Source organism: Argentina silus (genome assembly GCF_951799395.1).
Source record: "Argentina silus genome assembly, chromosome: 17".
Classification (NCBI taxonomy): Eukaryota; Metazoa; Chordata; class Actinopteri; order Argentiniformes; family Argentinidae; genus Argentina; species Argentina silus.
Genome location: NC_139671.1, coordinates 1,456,150 through 1,472,688, shown reverse-complemented (window position 1 = coordinate 1,472,688; position 16,539 = coordinate 1,456,150). Strand labels below are relative to the sequence as shown.

General features: G+C 48.9%; 1 protein-coding gene across 1 annotated transcript; it reads left to right on the top strand.

The window, feature by feature from the left end:
* Positions 1 to 10,259: 10,259 nt before the first annotated feature.
* On the top strand, positions 10,260 to 16,030 carry LOC310817984 (protein unc-93 homolog A-like; the record flags this gene model as incomplete). Its single annotated transcript, XM_083688742.1, has 8 exons — positions 10,260 to 10,349; positions 10,890 to 11,071; positions 12,402 to 12,631; positions 13,120 to 13,242; positions 13,589 to 13,800; positions 14,786 to 14,921; positions 15,397 to 15,528; positions 15,729 to 16,030. The coding sequence occupies 8 exons, from the start codon at positions 10,260 to 10,262 to the stop codon at positions 16,028 to 16,030; spliced, it is 1,407 nt and encodes a 468-aa protein (XP_083544868.1).
* Positions 16,031 to 16,539: the final 509 nt, after the last annotated feature.

Genomic DNA, 16,539 nt, shown 5'->3' with positions numbered 1-16,539 from the left:
CATGCACACAGCTAATGAGAATACTATCAGTAAAGCAGGGGAGACTGGTGGAGGTAGACATCAGAGGGTGGGCTTATTGTAATGCATGGAATGGAATCAGGAATGGTATCAAACAACTCTATCATTGTCATGCCATATAGCCTGATCACAGATCTGTCTAGCCAACTCCTGTTTAGCCAAATGTTTGACATGACAACCATACTGTGTCGTCATAGGCAGATCTGGGACCAGACTATATGGCAGGACAATGATAGACTTGCCTAAGTCACATACAAGGACAGGTCTGGGACCAGGCCATATGGCAGGACTAAGACAACCATACAGCATGAGGTTGGTAAAACACACACAGATCTGGGACCAGGCCACCCCCGCTCTAACCCACCCCCTCCCTCTCTCATCAGCATATTCAGGAGTCCTTTTTCAAGAGCTGCATCCGAACAACGCTTTCAGTCTGCCACAGTTCTCCTCCCTCTCTCTGCGCCCCCTCTCCCCCTCTCCCTCTACCTAGTTATTCTCCTCCAGGCTGTCAGAATAAAGGGCTCTTGAGGAACATGCATTTCCCACCGTCTCCTGGTCCTTGTTCCACCAACAGCGAGCGGCTGTAATTTGCCAGTCTAATTACCGGGGTCATTCTGAGCTGCGTGATGGGGACGCGGGCAACACACACACACACACGCACACTCACTCAAACATGCATGCACACACGCACACACACTCTCACTGAAACACATACACACACATACACGCACGGACGTACATACACACACTCACACGTACACACGCACACACACACACACACACACAAAGGCGCACACACACACACACACACACACACTCCTTTAGGCAGACAGAGCTAGAATCAACCTGTCAGCGCAGCTCCAGCACAGAAGAGGAGAGAAGAGAAGAGGAGAGGAGACAAAAGAGGAGCTGAATAATTCATGGTAGTTTTGCAGAGGGGAACTCTCTATCTTCTTTCTCTCTCTCTCTCTTATTCTCACCCCCCCCCCCCCTTTCTCTCTCCGTCTCTGCATATTTCTACTGAAAAGTGCGGTCGCTCTCCCTCCCTCACCCTAACACCCCATCTCTAAACTGCCGTCTCCCAGCCCCTCCTGCCTCTCTCCCTCGCCCAGCCCCTCCTCCCCCTCCTTCTCTCCACCCCGGTGTTGAAGACCCACCGTGGCTGAAGAAAGAACCAGAAACAGATTGTTGAAAGATAGAGAGTTGTCTCCATGGAAACCAGAAACTTGTTTTATGAAATATCACCCTATTCCTGTTCATCAGATATAATAATCTCATAATCATAATCTAAATTCTCATTGAACTTTTCTACCCCAATTACAACAGCAATCCTGTTAAAACATGGCACTGAGCAAGGCAACTACAGTTTTACAAAAAAAGCTCATGTCATCGTTTCTTTCTCTATCCCCTCCCCTCTATCTGTGTGTGTGTGTCTCCCTCTGTGTGTGTGTGTGTGTCTCTCTCTCTCGGTCCCCCGCGCCCTTTCTGTTGTTGTGGAGCTCACACAAACACACACACACACACCACACCAGACACACACACACACACACACACATGTCGGAGGCTGCATGTGGCTTTTGCTAAATAAAGGTATTTAGTGAGGGAGTCAGCAGCCTATGCCATTGTGCATTGTGCTGGGGACAGCAACAGAAAATACCCCAGAGCTCCGCATCCACATCAGCAAACAGCACACAATGGCCGTCCCAGTGACTCACCCCTGTCACCACCCTCACCCCCCTCACCCAGTCACCAGAGGCTAGCAGCAGGACAACACCGCTGGCACACACACACACAGACACACACACACAGAAGTGCGTGTGCACACAGATATACACATGAGCTCGCACACACAGATAACATGTGCACACACACACAAACACCCCCCGCCCCTCCACACACACACACACACACACACACTCACCTCATACAGAGAGACAAACGCAAACACATAGACACACACACAGCCAAACACACACCTACAGTGCTTTAATGCTAGTTGCTGTGTTAGGTATGTATGAGTCATAAATGATGTGGTCTCTACATTGACGCTGATACAGTATACACACGTTAGGATGACAACACTAGAATGAGTCAGTGTCCCAGAGGCCAGGGACAGTGACACACACACACACGCACACCCAGACAGACACACACACACCCAGACACGCACACACACACCCACACACACCCCCACAGTGACTGGGGGGAGAGGGGGCCATCTCCCCTACTGTGGCATGGTGCATAGGGCCCATCTGTATACACACACCAGTCGCCAACACAAGCACACAGGGGTAGAATACAAATACAAATAAATTGAGTTCATTCTAGTAGTTTCCAATACACTTCTTGTATATCTTGTTAAAGGTAGGACGTGTTTGATATCATTCCTCATTCACTTCCATGCATGACAATGCGGCCGTCCTCCGATTTCTACCCCCACCAGCCTCCACAGTGTCGTAACTAGCTGACTCACACTCCTGATCTGAAGACTCATTGGAAATAAAGGTCACAAGGTCAGAGGTCAGTCTGTAAGAGGGTGTGGGTTCAGCTGAATCTGGTCAGTTATATAAACACTCTATTTCATAACTATGGGTCACTGGGAGGAGGTGGCTGTGCTTCGGTCCTGACAGGGGACTAGTCTGACAGGGGACCAGTCTGACAGGGGACCAGTCTGACAGGGGACCACAGTCTGACAGGGGACCACAGTCTGACAGGGGACCAGTCTGACAGGGGACCACAGTCTGACAGGGGACCACAGTCTGACAGGGGACCAGTCCTGACAGGGGACTAGTCTGACAGGGGACCAGTCCTGACAGGGGACCACAGTCTGACAGGGGACCACAGTCTGACAGGGGACCACAGTCTGACAGGGGACTAGTCTGACAGGGGACCAGTCCTGACAGGGGACCACAGTCTGACAGGGGACCACAGTCTGACAGGGGACCAGTTTGACAGGGGACCACAGTCTGACAGGGGACCAGTTTGACAGGGGACCAGTCTGACAGGGGACCAGTCTGACAGGGGACCACAGTCTCTGTTAGTTGAGTTCACAAGGTGCTGGAGAGGTTCTAGGAGGAAGAGATCAAAAGAAGGTAAGACTAGCAACACACACACACACCCACCCACCCACCCACCCACCCACCCACCCACCGACCGACCGACCGACCGACCGACAGACAGACAGACAGACAGACAGACAGACAGACAGACAGACAGACAGACAGACAGACACACACACACACACACACACACACATACACATACACACACAGCCACGCTGAGACTCAAAGGAAGGTAACACACAAGCACACACACCCTGAGACTTAGAGGAAGGTAAGACTAGCATTACTGTGGCTCCCTAGCTTTGGCTTCAGGTGGTCGTTGGTCTGTTAGTGGAGCTGACTGAGAGGGTTCCAGCTTCCCAGAGGATTACACCTCCTCTCTTCTCCTCCACCTCTCTTCTCCTCTCCCCTCCTCTCCTTTCCTTCTTCTCTCCCCTTCTCTCCTCTCCTGCATGTCTGAGATTCCTCAGAGGATTTACAGAGTGCAGGAGGTGAGAGAGAGAGAGAGAGAGAGAGAGCAGAGTTGTTTCCCACGGAAGACTCAGTGTGGCTCTGCGAGTGAGAGTGGTCCATAGAGAGACAGACAGATAGGCAAGCAGACAGACAGATAGGCAAGCAGACAGACAGACAGGCAAGCAGACAGACAGACAGGCAAGCAGACAGACAGGTCTGGGAGGATAAGCTAGCCTCTCTGAGCCCGGTCCGGATCAAGTGTATGTGTTTCCATCTATAACCTTCTTATGGACCAGGTACTGAAGCCAGAGGGTAAAGCTGTGGCTTATCCTCCGGTGAAGACTGGGAACAGTCTAAAACACATGTGGGAAACAGGAGAGCGGTGAACAATCTATATTAAGGCATGTTTACTGCGTTGTGATATCCTAGCTTTAGCTCATATGCTACTAAAGTTATCATTCCATATCCAACCAGAACTAATCAGAGTTAACATGGAAAAAAGTTTGGGTTAGGTTCAGAATAGTTCTATAAGATTGAGTGGTAGAATGGATTTTGATGTATAACTAAGACAGGGGAAAGAAACACATGTGTTTGATACCATTCCTTTTAACATTCCATGCATTACAATGAGCCCGTCCTCCGATTTCTACCTCCACCAGCCTCCCCTGAACTAATAACACAAGACTGATGTTAGTGCTTCAGCTCTCCTGGGTCAGTGGTTTAATGTCCAACAGAGCCCCCTGGTGGCAATCAGGAGGCGCACACACACACACACACACACACACACACACACACACACACACACACACACACACACACACACACACACACACACACACACACACACGGCCAGACCCTGAGGTGGAGCATTACCAGGCCAGACAGACAGGTATGTCCGAGATGAAATGGTTTAGCCCTCTTTAATGAACTACCCAGGGGGTTATGTGTATGTGTGTGTGTGTGTGTGTGTGTGTGTGTATGTGTGTGTGTGTGTGTGTATGTGTGTGCATGTGTGTGCTTGTGCGTGTGCAGCCCCCAGGGCCCTCTCAACCAATAAACACGCAGAGTGAATAAACACATCAGCCAACCAGCCGCCTGCCTCGCTCCGAGGGAGCTGAGAAAACAGGAAGTGTTGAAACATGCTGGGAGACGATGACCTCTGTATGACTTCTGTGTGACAGCGTCGTCAGTGAGAGTGTGTGTGTGTGTGTGTGTGTGTGTGTGCGTGCGTTTGTCTGTGCTGGCTGGCTGTGTTTGCCTGTCTGCGTGCCTGCATGTGTGTGTGTGTGTGTGTGTGTGTGTGTGTGTGTGTGTGTGTGTGAGATGTTTGTTTGGGTTGGAGAGCCTGGCTGCACTGGGAGAGCCAGTGCCCCCAGGCGTGTGTCGTAGAGTGCTGGCTGCAGACCACATCTGGCCAGGGAGCAGAGAGAGTCACAGTCAGAGCCAAAGAGAGCCAGAGCCAGAGAGAGTCAGAGCCAGAGTCCTATGATCCATCCTGCAACCCCCTGGCAAAAGCACTTCACACCTCTACAACAGGCTGGAGGCAGAAATCGGAGGATGGGCTCATTCCAAACGCGCATTGTACCGAACGCACATATTTGATACCATTCCTTGATCCGTTCCATGCATTACAATGAGCCCGTCCTCCGATTTCTACCTCACCCAGCCTCCCCTGTTCACTACATAGTAGGCGCTTCAGGTGTAGTATCTGTGTGTCACAGCCTCTGGGGTTTTTCCCTGAACTCTCACAGAGATCCTGCTGTGTTCAGCAAACACAGAACAGGACATACTTCAGTTTAGTTTAATGATAGGAGTCTGTCTGGGATGAATCTATACCTACGGGTTAGCCTTAGAGAGAGATGGGAGAGAAAGAGAGAGAGGGGAGAGAAAGAGAGAGGGTGGAGAGAGGAAGAGGGAGAGAGAGAGAAAGAAGAAGAGAGAGAGAGTCTCTGTAGTTGTATGATTCCACTAAAGCCTTGTAGGAGTTCTGAGAATCTAGAATCTAACATGATTCCTAGTCTGTAGCAGCACTGAACCATGTTATCTTAATCCTCGTGGCGATCCAGTATGTCGTGTGTGCAGCTCTGAAACTCAACAGTCCTCCACTCTTTCTCTCTATCTTTCTCTCCGCCTACCTCCTTCCGTGCCAAGATATCCTCTTACTTATCAATATGAAGAGCAGCACACTTTGGGGGATATTTTTGGATACACTGAGCATAAAGAATTTGCACATTTAAATCCCTGACAGTAGAATATCTAATTCCTAGCTGTTCCTGTCAGAGTGCCTCTCAGCTCTACGGGAGAGGGTGCTTTAGTTGTTATTTTCACCTTTCACCTTTAAGGGAGACTGGTGGAGGTAGAAATCAGAGGACTGGCTCATTGTAATGCATGGAATGGAATGAGAAAATACCATTCCTCATTCCGTCCCATGCATTACAATGAGCCCGTCCTCCGATTTCTGCCTCCACCTTCAATGGAAGTAACTAGTGAACAGAGCCTCCCCTCCTCTCCTCCTGTAGTAGGCACTGCTGCTGAACTAGAATGACTGTTACTGTTGACAGGCTGTTGTTGATAGGAAGCAGCAATAATCACATGACCTCTGTAGCCAATCAGATACTTAAGACTGCTAAATCTCAGTTACAAGCTCTGGATTCTGAAAGGGGTCCAAATCTAATCTCACCCTCAACTGGCACAGATTGTCATCATTGTCATTGTAAATGTCGATCGGTGACTTGCGCATGAAAACAACATGGATTGTATTTTATGAATTTATGAACAATCCGCTATCTGATTCCACAAGATGTGGCAATTCGTACGAGGAGCTTGTCACGTCTCTTCTCAGGCAAAACTAGTTCTGACATCATGAGGTGTTTGGTTGCAAGCAATGGTTAGCTCCCAAACCCCTGCACGATCACTCCGCTCTTCCACCTCGGCTGCCCGCCTGGCACCGCCACCTCTACGTGGATGCAGCGGCCGCGCCACTCGGTCACGGCTTTTCACTGTCCTGGTGGAATTAGCTTTCCCCCACTGTCAGAACTGCAGAGTCACTACCGATCTTCCGCCGTAGACTGAAAACCCATCTCTTCAAGCTACATCTTAACAGTCCCTCCTAAACACCGCTTCACCTCCACTACCCCCCCTGTACAAGTTCTCTCCTGTTAATAATAAAAAAAATTAAAGGCTTCTGGCATTACAACAGCCAATGGCCCCTGGTGTGAGCATTGATTACTTTGTCTTATGATGAGTGTTGGATAGATGATTCACTTACTTAAACAAATGTATTTGTTGTAAATCTGCTAAATGCCATAAATGTAAAATGTAAATGGTGTCCGGCTCCCCCTGTTGGTCATGTTGCGTATGACAGCAAATGATTACCGTGCAGGTGAGTTTCATACAGCTACAGCTATCTACATCAGGGGAGGCTGGTGGAGGTAGAAATCGGAGCACAGGCTCATTGTAATGCATGGAATGGGTCAGTATTGACGTGTTTGATACCATTCCTCATGTTTCACTTGAATCGAGATTACGCCACACTGGACTAAAAAGCATCTTGTGGTGACTGACTGTCCTCCCTATAGTCCAAGTCTTGGCCTAATCTGGTTCTGGAAAACGGCAGCCTTTGGAGGACAAGAGTCTGTATGTTACAGTCAATCAAATGTTTCAATCAAATGTATTTGTATGGCACTTTTTACACAGACAAACATTGCCAAGGGCTTCACAACAAGAACGATACTAAACAATATAAACAATAAATACGACACAAATATGATCTAACACAAAACCAGAGAGCCCCAAAAAAGCAGGCCAGGCTAAAAACTCCCCAGAGGTGACAGTGACACACCACAGTCTCTGGTTATCTCTGGGGTTGGGGAAGGAGGAGGCCAGGCTCCCTGCTCTCTGTGGGGTTGGGGAAGGAGGAGGCCAGGCTCCCTGCTCTCTGTGGGGTTGGGGAAGGAGGAGGCCAGGCTCCCTGCTCTCTCTGGGGTTGGGGAAGGAGGAGGCCAGGCTCCCTGCTCTCTCTGGGGTTGGGGAAGGAGGAGGCCAGGCTCCCTGCTCTCTCTGGGGTTGGGGAAGGAGGAGGCCAGGCTCCCTGCTCTCTCTGGGGTGAGTCAGTGATGTCTTTATCACAGGGCGGAGGTGCTGTCCAATGCTCTCGTAACCCAGCATAAACACATAAACTCTAACCAGAGCACGCCCCTCGCCATGTCTGATATCACTACCACATCTTCAGTAGGACCTGGTGATCACACAGCACCAGGGGAGGCTGGTGGAGGTAGAAGTCGGAGGACGGGCTCATTGTAATGCATGGAACGTGATGAGGAACACGTGTTTGATACCATTCCTCATTCCATTCCATGCATTACAAATGAGTCCATCCTCCGATTTCTACCTCTACCAGCCTCCCCTGAAAGCAACATATCTGATTTCACTCCAACAACTTCAGTATTACCTGTTTACCACACAGTACCCAGTTACAGTATGAGAGTCTCTTAACCCTAATTCACACTACAGGGCTGACCCGAATCATACTGTTCTGGCTCGGACTGGCTCCTTTCACATTGTCCTTTCCAGCACAGTTTCAGAGGCTATGGTGGATGTGTAACCAGGCCAGCCCAGGACAGCTCAGCTCGGCTTTGCTCAGTTCAGCTGTTGTGTGAATTAGGGTCTACTGTCATGATACGTTTTCTACATCGAAGTACACTGCATTCTACAGTCACTATGACGTCACAGTGATGATAAGCATGGAATGTACAGCAGGTGGTAAACAATCACATTCAAGTGAAGGTTATCATGATGATGTCGCCATCTATGTTGTTATCTATTCTGGGCCCGGGATTTCAAAACTTTTAATCTGGATCAGAATGATCCAGATTCTTTTTTCGTTATCCAGGATCAGATTGCAAAAATGTACTTCGCTAAGCCAAATGCACCCCATAATACTGTCACTCTACTTGATGGGTTTGTATGTGTAACTTATTTGAGATGCAGGACAAATTTGCAATATAGAATCAACAAGAGGGAGAGTTAATTGTCCATTGACATGTGCAGTAAGTCACTCAGCCTGTGTTTGCCTGTATTTCAGGGGAGGCCGGTGGAGGTGGAAAATTCCTCATGATTTCTACCTCCACCAGCCTCTCCTGCTGCATAGTGTAGTAGTGAGTCATTGTGACACATATCATGTTGGCTCACAAAGTCCAGTTATCGCTCATTACTACTGGACACGTATCAGAGAACTGATAAACATCAGAAATGTCACACAGATTGACTATCTATCATGCTCCACAAGTCAACTGGCTCATTGATCCCCTCTCCTTTCCTCCCCTGAAACTCCTCCCCAGGTCGTTGCTGTAAAAGGGAACAAGTTCTCAGTCAACTTATCTGGTCAAATAAATACATACAAAATAAAACATTCCCAGAGCGGATGTGGGCCACAGAGACTGAGTGGTTCTGTGTGTTAGGATGTGAGATTAACTTTTACAGGGTTAAAATAATTTTAGATTAGATTAGATTATCCGCTTCATGCCACAGTTCCTTCTGAGTGCAACAGGGGGGGTTCAAACCTGGGTCTCCAGCGTGGAAGACCTAAGTGTCAACCATTAGACCTAAAAGACATCCTCGAAGCTCTGAGGGCGACACTTGAGTTGACATGTCTCAGACAGGGCTACCTCATAACGAGGGCGTGACTCCTAACCACCTCCACTACCTGAGGACCGCAGTTACAGTGTTGTTATCCAGGAAAACAATAAGGAAGAGGTGGATATATACGATATCTTTAGTGTTTACCACAACTAGAGTCCACTATAACTAAGACAGTCAATTAACCTTTGTACTCTCTCTTCTGGGTGGGATGCACTCTCACATTAAACTGAACTACAGTGAAACATACTGTAGCAGAGGACACTATAGGCCTATCCCAGGGGAGGCTGGTGGGGGTAGAAATTGTGTTTGATACCATTCCTCAATCCATTCCATGCATTACAATGAGCACTCCGATTTCTACCTCCACCTGCCTCCACTGGCCTATCCAGAGAGAACCCCAAGCCCCTACTCCCCAGGCCCACACTGGCCTATCCAGAGAGAACCCCAAGCCCCTACTCCCCAGGCCCACACTGGCCTATCCAGAGAGAACCCCAAGCCCCTACTCCCCAGGCCCACACTGGCCTATCCAGAGAGAACCCCAAGCCCCTACTCCCCAGGCCCACACTGGCCTATCCAGAGAGAACCCCAAGCCCCTACTCCCCAGGCCCACACTGGCCTATCCAGAGAGAACCCCAAGCCCCTACTCCCCAGGCCCACACTGGCCTATCCAGAGAGAACCCCAAGCCCCTACTCCCCAGGCCCACACTGGCCTATCCAGAGAGAACCCCAAGCCCCTACTCCCCAGGCCCACACTCGTGTCGAGAGACCCACCTCTAGTGAGGAGAGGAGGTGAGCAAACACCCAAGAGACTAACTCTACCTCATTCCTTTAATGATTGATCAGGCTATTGATAAGGACCTGTCTACCTCGCAGTCCACAGAACCCAGTTTATAGGCTCCCGTGTGATGAACTTTACCCCTGGCAGCAGCTGCTCTACTATATTAGCCCCCCATAGAGGGCGGGCCAGAGTGAGACTCTGCTGGGACCATCACTGACACTGTACCGGTTCTCGTTGGAGTTGATTTGGGAATATATCTTTCTATCTGTCTTGGTGTCGGACCCACCGGGTTTCTAAAGGCTGCAGAGATGATCGACCGGAACATGAAGAACGTGTTGGTGGTGTCCATCGGGTTCCTGTCGCTGTTCACCGCCTACGGAGGCCTGCAGAGTTTACAGGTAGACAGAGACGAGGACAAGATGATCAGGGACTGTAGACCATGGGAGGCTGGTGGAGGTAGAAATCGGAGGACGGGCTCACTGTAATGTATGGAACAGAATGAGGAATGGCATAAAACATGTTTTGTTGCATTACATGCATTACAATGCTTCGGAGGCAATTGTTGCTGGGGTAACAAGCAACAGAATAGAACACCAACAATCACCATGACAGAGACATAATCCAGCATGTTCCTAAGTGAAGGCCCAGTGTTTTCTCCTCTGTTCAAAGAGAGGTCATCCATATACAGTACAGTATGTAGTTAATTAATTGTGTATCCCACGGGAGGCTGGTGGAGGTAGAAATCGGAGGACGGGCTCATTGTGATGCATGGTATGGAATCAGGATTGGTATCAAACACACGTGTCTGATCCTTCATTCCTCATTCCATTCCATGCAATACAATGAGTCCGTCCTCCGATTTCTACCTCCACCAGCCTCCCCTGGTCTGTATGTAGCTGCAGTGTGTGAACATGTGTGTGTTCCCTGCTGTGTTCCAGAGCAGTCTGAATGCGGAGGAGGGGATGGGGGTGACGTCTCTGAGTGTGATCTACGCCTCCATCATCCTGTCCTCCATGTTCCTGCCCCCCATCCTCATCAAGAACCTGGGCTGCAAGTGGACCATCGTGGCCTCCATGGCCTGCTACGTCTCCTACTCCTTTGGCAACCTCTACCCTGGATGGTAAACACACACACACGCATTACACACATGAAGTAGAGATCGGACTCCGTGTGTTAAGGATGAATTTATTCTGAAAGGATAATAGAAATGAATAAGGGTGAGCTGGCGGTCCTCAGTGGGATAACTGCCAACTGAGCTATACCAATATATAGGCTACAATAATTAACAATTCACAGTAAACATTCATTCTTGTTATTAAATGTCTTATTCTAATTTATTTTATCCAATTCCCAAATGTACAAAGGTACGATCGAATTCATAGATCTACAATAACGACGTCACGGGCAACGCTACCGTTACCATGGCAACGCGTATGGCAGCTCGAGCCACTGGGCTAGCTAGCCTTTACCTTAGCTAGTTTGTATTTGACTAAGAACCAAACCGTCATGGAAAACCAACAGATATTAATAAACAACAAATAATCCTAAACACGTATACACACAGAACCACGGAGTCCAGCCACATTTACCTTTGACTCCAAATGTGACAGGTCAGGAAAACATTGGCACTGAACCCACTCGGTTTTCACTCGCTAGCTAGCAGGCTGACGGTTAGCCGAGTACAAGTCAACCTCAATCAACATTCAAAATTAACACCAACTACATATTCGGCTTAGCTACCAAATAGGCCTAATCGAACTGTAGAGGTGTTTGTCGACATTTCACAAACCTGAAAGAATGATAGAAATTAAAAAGGGTGAGCTGGCTGTCCTCAGTGTCGCCTGAGTCTCAACTGCCAACTGAGGACACAACCGCCGCTCGAGTCCAAAAGCGAACTCTCCACCACCTCGTGCCTGCCCTCTAGCGGTACATGCCTCCATATGCAGCCATAAAGTACTATGATAAAATGATGAACAATGAATGGGGGTATCTGTTATACAGTGCAATACAAACGAGCAAACAATAACACATAAAACTATATGTGCCACACACGCACGCAGGCGCACACACGCAGAGCTTTGTATCTAAGATAATTTTCACATCAATCGTTGGACTAAAAATAGTCTTAGTGTTTGGGGATTTTGTAACTGTCCACCCCTGTCCTCCTCCTCTCTCAGGGGTTGACCCAGGTCTGTCCCCCCTTCTCCTCCTCCTCCTCCTCCTCCTCCTCCTCCTCTCTCAGGCTTTGACCCAGGTCTGTCTAACCTCCACCTCCTCCTCCTCTCTCAGGGTTTGACCCAGGACTGTCCTCCCTCCTCCTCCTCCTCCTCCTCCTCCTCCTCCTCCTCCTCCTCTCCCCCCTTCTTCTCCTCCTCCTCTCTCAGGCTCTGACCTAGGTCCCCCCCCCCCCCCCCACCCCAGGCTCTGACCCAGCACCCCCTCCTCTCCAGGTACACACTCATCCCCACCTCTGTGATCCTGGGCCTGGGAGGGTCTCCCCTCTGGTCAGCCAAGTGCACCTACCTGACCATCAGTGGCAACCTGCAGGCCCCCATAGAAGGCAAGAAGGGCTCCGACATCATCAACAAATACTTTGGCATCTTCTTCCTCATCTTCCAGTCTTCTGCTGTCTGGGGAAACCTCATGTCCTCTCTGATCTTCGGCCAGGACTCAAACATAGGTAGGGTAGAAAGAGTAACACACACACACACACACACACACACATGTACACGCCCGCGCACACACACACACACACACACACACACACACACACACACACACACACACACACACACACACACACACCCAACAGGTAAAGGTTCAACATGCTCGTCAAAGTGGTATAAGTTCAGGAATGAGGGTTTAATGTGGTATATGGCCGTGTGTGGAATGGCAGCTACAGTATGCAGCCCATAAAGACAAGTGCTTTATAGATAGTGCAGTAAGGACCTTCCCCTAACAACAGCCATAAGGACACACAGCACCAGGGGAGGCTGGTGGAGGTCGGTGGAGGTTGAGATCGGAGGTGTTGATACCATTCCTCTTTCCATTTCATGCATTACTATGAACCCGTCCTCTGATTTCCTCTTCCCTGTCATGATGTAATGTTTATGTTTGTGTGTGTGTGTGTGTGTGTGTGTGTGTGTGTGTGTGTGTGTGTCCTGCTAGCTGAGATCCCTGAGGAGGACCTGGTGTTCTGTGGAGCAGCTACCTGCTCTGAGGTCACGTTTAACGCCACCACCAACAAGCCTGAGCAGAAGCTGGTCCACATCCTGGTTGGCTGCTACATCGGTAAGAAGAAGGTCACTTTATTGAGACAGACCTTTGTATTTGTGTGTGCGTTTGTGTGTGTTTGTGTGTGTGTGTGTGTGTGTGTGTGTGTGTGTGTGTCTGTGTGTGTGTGTGTGTGTGTGTGTGTGTGTGTGTGTGTGCGCCTGCATGTGTGTGTGTGTGTACTTGTATGTGTGTCTGTGTGTGTGTGTGTGTGTGTGCGTGTGTCTATGTGTGTGTGTGCGTGTGTGTGCGTGTGTGTCTGTGTGTGTGTGTGTGTGTGTGTGTGTGTGTATGTGTGTGTGTGTGTGTGTGTGTGTGCCTGCATGTGTGTGTGTATTCACCGTGTGTCCCTGCGATGTTCCAGGCGTGGGCGTGCTGGCCATGATCATCGTGGCGGTGTTCTTGGACAACATTGACCGGGACCAGACCCGGGCGTTCCGCGGGAACAGAGAACCGTTCTGTAGCACGTTCCTCGCCACGTTCCGCCTCCTGAAGGACAGGAGGCTGATCACGCTCATCCCCCTCACCATGTACTCCGGGTTCGAACAGAGCTTCCTGTCCGGGGAGTACACCAAGGTGAGGACGAGAGCGGGCCGGATCTCACACCGGGGGAGGCTGACGGAGGTAGAAATCGGAGGACGGGCTTATTGTAATGCATGGTATGGAACACGTTTGTTTGATACCGTTCCTTATGCCATTCCGTGCATTACAATGAGCCCGTCCTCCGATTTCCACCTCCGTCAGCTTCCACTGGTCTCACAATTTGTCAAAATGTGACATTGTTAAACATGATTTAAAACGTCAAAAAGTAGATAACAAACATTACAGAGGCAGTCTGATCCTAGGATTAACGTTGTTAAAATGTTACGACATTCTTAAAGAAATGGTTGAGTAGGAAAGTAACATGGTGCATATACCAAACCTGCCGCTGAGAAACAGCCATTCAAGAGATCTTAAAGGTGCAATCTGTATCTTCTTTGTCCAATGGGCCCTTGGTCATTGGGATGTTGTGGTAAATGGTATTCAATTTCAGCAAATAAGAGACACTCCCCCTCAGCCCTGCTGGGTCAATGATTTTATCACCAAAGATGAGAGGCTGCAGATTGCACCTTTAACCGCCAAGAGTGACTAAAGCCTTTTCTTAATTGTTAGGAACACGACTCCTCACGTTCTCTTAAAAAGCTCAGAAACCTTCTTCTCCTCCAATGCATTTTCTCTAGTATGCAAGTGGAGAACCAATTAAGGAAAGGCTTTAATCTCTCTTGGCGGTTAAAGGTGCAATCTGCAACCTGTCATCTTTGGTGATAAAAGCATTGACCCGGCATTTTGTCTTCCTGACAATTGAGAAAAGGCTTCAAAGGAGAGCAGGGAACACACAGAAGGAAGAACAGAAGGGAAGGAAGGAAGGAAGGAAGGGAAGGAAGGATGCAATGTTGGGGACGTGAATCTTTAGCTTGGATCATTATATAGGCCATATGTTTTACAGGGTATCTGTTGTTCTTAGGACATGTGATATTCTCACGCTAACTAACTGCATGACCATGTTGTGTTTTTATTCCAGAACTATGTGACGTGTGCGTTGGGGATACACTTCGTTGGTTACGTGATGATCTGTTTCGGAGCGACCAACTCTCTGTGTTCCCTGGCCTTCGGCAGGCTGTCTGAGTACACGGGCCGGGCATCACTCTTCTGCCTCGGTACGATCAGCTCTCCCAAAGTCCTGAATACACCGATCTAACTGCCTCCATGCTGCAAGTACAGTGTGGCAGTGAATACAATCTGATTGACTAGTGATCTCATTACTGTAGTATGAATGAATGACTGAACGATAAAATTATACCAAATGAAACAAATGATACCTTTGTTGCTCTGGAAGGAATTCGCCCTACACCTGGCTGGGTGAGCTTAACAATCTGAAATATCCTGAAAGAAGGACATGACAATCATCATCATAATCATGTCAGTTTTTCAACAAAGAACATTCTACTTCTCCCCTCTAAACCAGTGGAGGCTAGTGGTGGTAGAAATCAGAGGACAAGCCATTGTAATGCATGGAACGAAATGTTTGATACCATTCCTCATTCCATTCCACACATTACAATGAGCCCGTCCTCCAATTTCTGCCTCCATCAGTCTCCCCTGATCTAAACACCACATCTGTTCCTCCCTCAGCGGCGGTGATCAACTTCTCCTGCATCCTGGCCCTCCTCTTCTGGAGGCCTCACCCAGACCAGCTGCCTGTCTTCTTTGTGTTCCCTGCTCTCTGGGGCATGGCTGACGCCGTGTGGCAGACACAGACCAATGGTGAGCTGCTGGCCGTATGCACACATTACTGGAGGCTATGGCTTCTTCAAGCAGTAGGTGTAGGCCTTCAGCCTCCCAGACTGAGGGAGGTGTAGGCCTTCAGCCTCCCTCCTATGTCCAGAACTGAGGTATCTAGGTTTTCAGCCTATGTTCAGAACTGAGGTATCTAGTCCTAACAGCGTGTTTCCCTCTCCTTCCAGCTCTCTACGGGATCCTCTTCCCCAGAGCCAAGGAGGCTGCGTTCGCTAACTACCGCATGTGGGAGTCGCTGGGATTCGTCATCGCCTTCGCCTACAGCACCTTCATCTGCCTGGAGACCAAGCTGTACATCCTGCTGGCCGTGCTGCTGTTATCCATGGTCACCTACCTCTGGGTGGAGTACGAAGAACACAAGAACCCCACCCTCCCCATCGAGGAGGGGACCTACACCACACACCTCCAGCAGGAGGTTAATGAGTACGAACCGGATGAGAAACACATCATCCATTCGACTAGTTTGTAGTCGAGATGTGTGGCGTCAGTGGTACACTTTAGAAATATAATTTCTAGAATGGACATTGGACATATTTACCCCCCCCCGTTCATAGCAGATAGATTATGAACAGCACTTCTGTTTAAGTTATTGTTTCCTGAGTGTAGTGCATAACCTTCTATACTGTCACAGCCAGGGGAGGCTGGTGGAGGTAGAAATCGGAGGATGGGCTCATTGTAATGCATGGAATGGAATGAGGAATGGTATCAAACACGTGTAGCATAGAGTGGCCCCACTACTTTTCAGTGAAGGTGTAAATATTGATTTAAATAAAAAAAGAAAACACTTTTTGATGTATGACATGTTGTATTTCATAAACTATTTTTACAAATGTTTTGTTCTGTTTGTGAAACTATGATATCTCATGATTATGATGTCATCTACAACAAATATGACACCATGTGTGTCTGGGGAGGCTGGTGGAGGTAGAAATCGGAGGACGGGCTCATTGTAATGCATGGAACGGAATAAGGAATGGC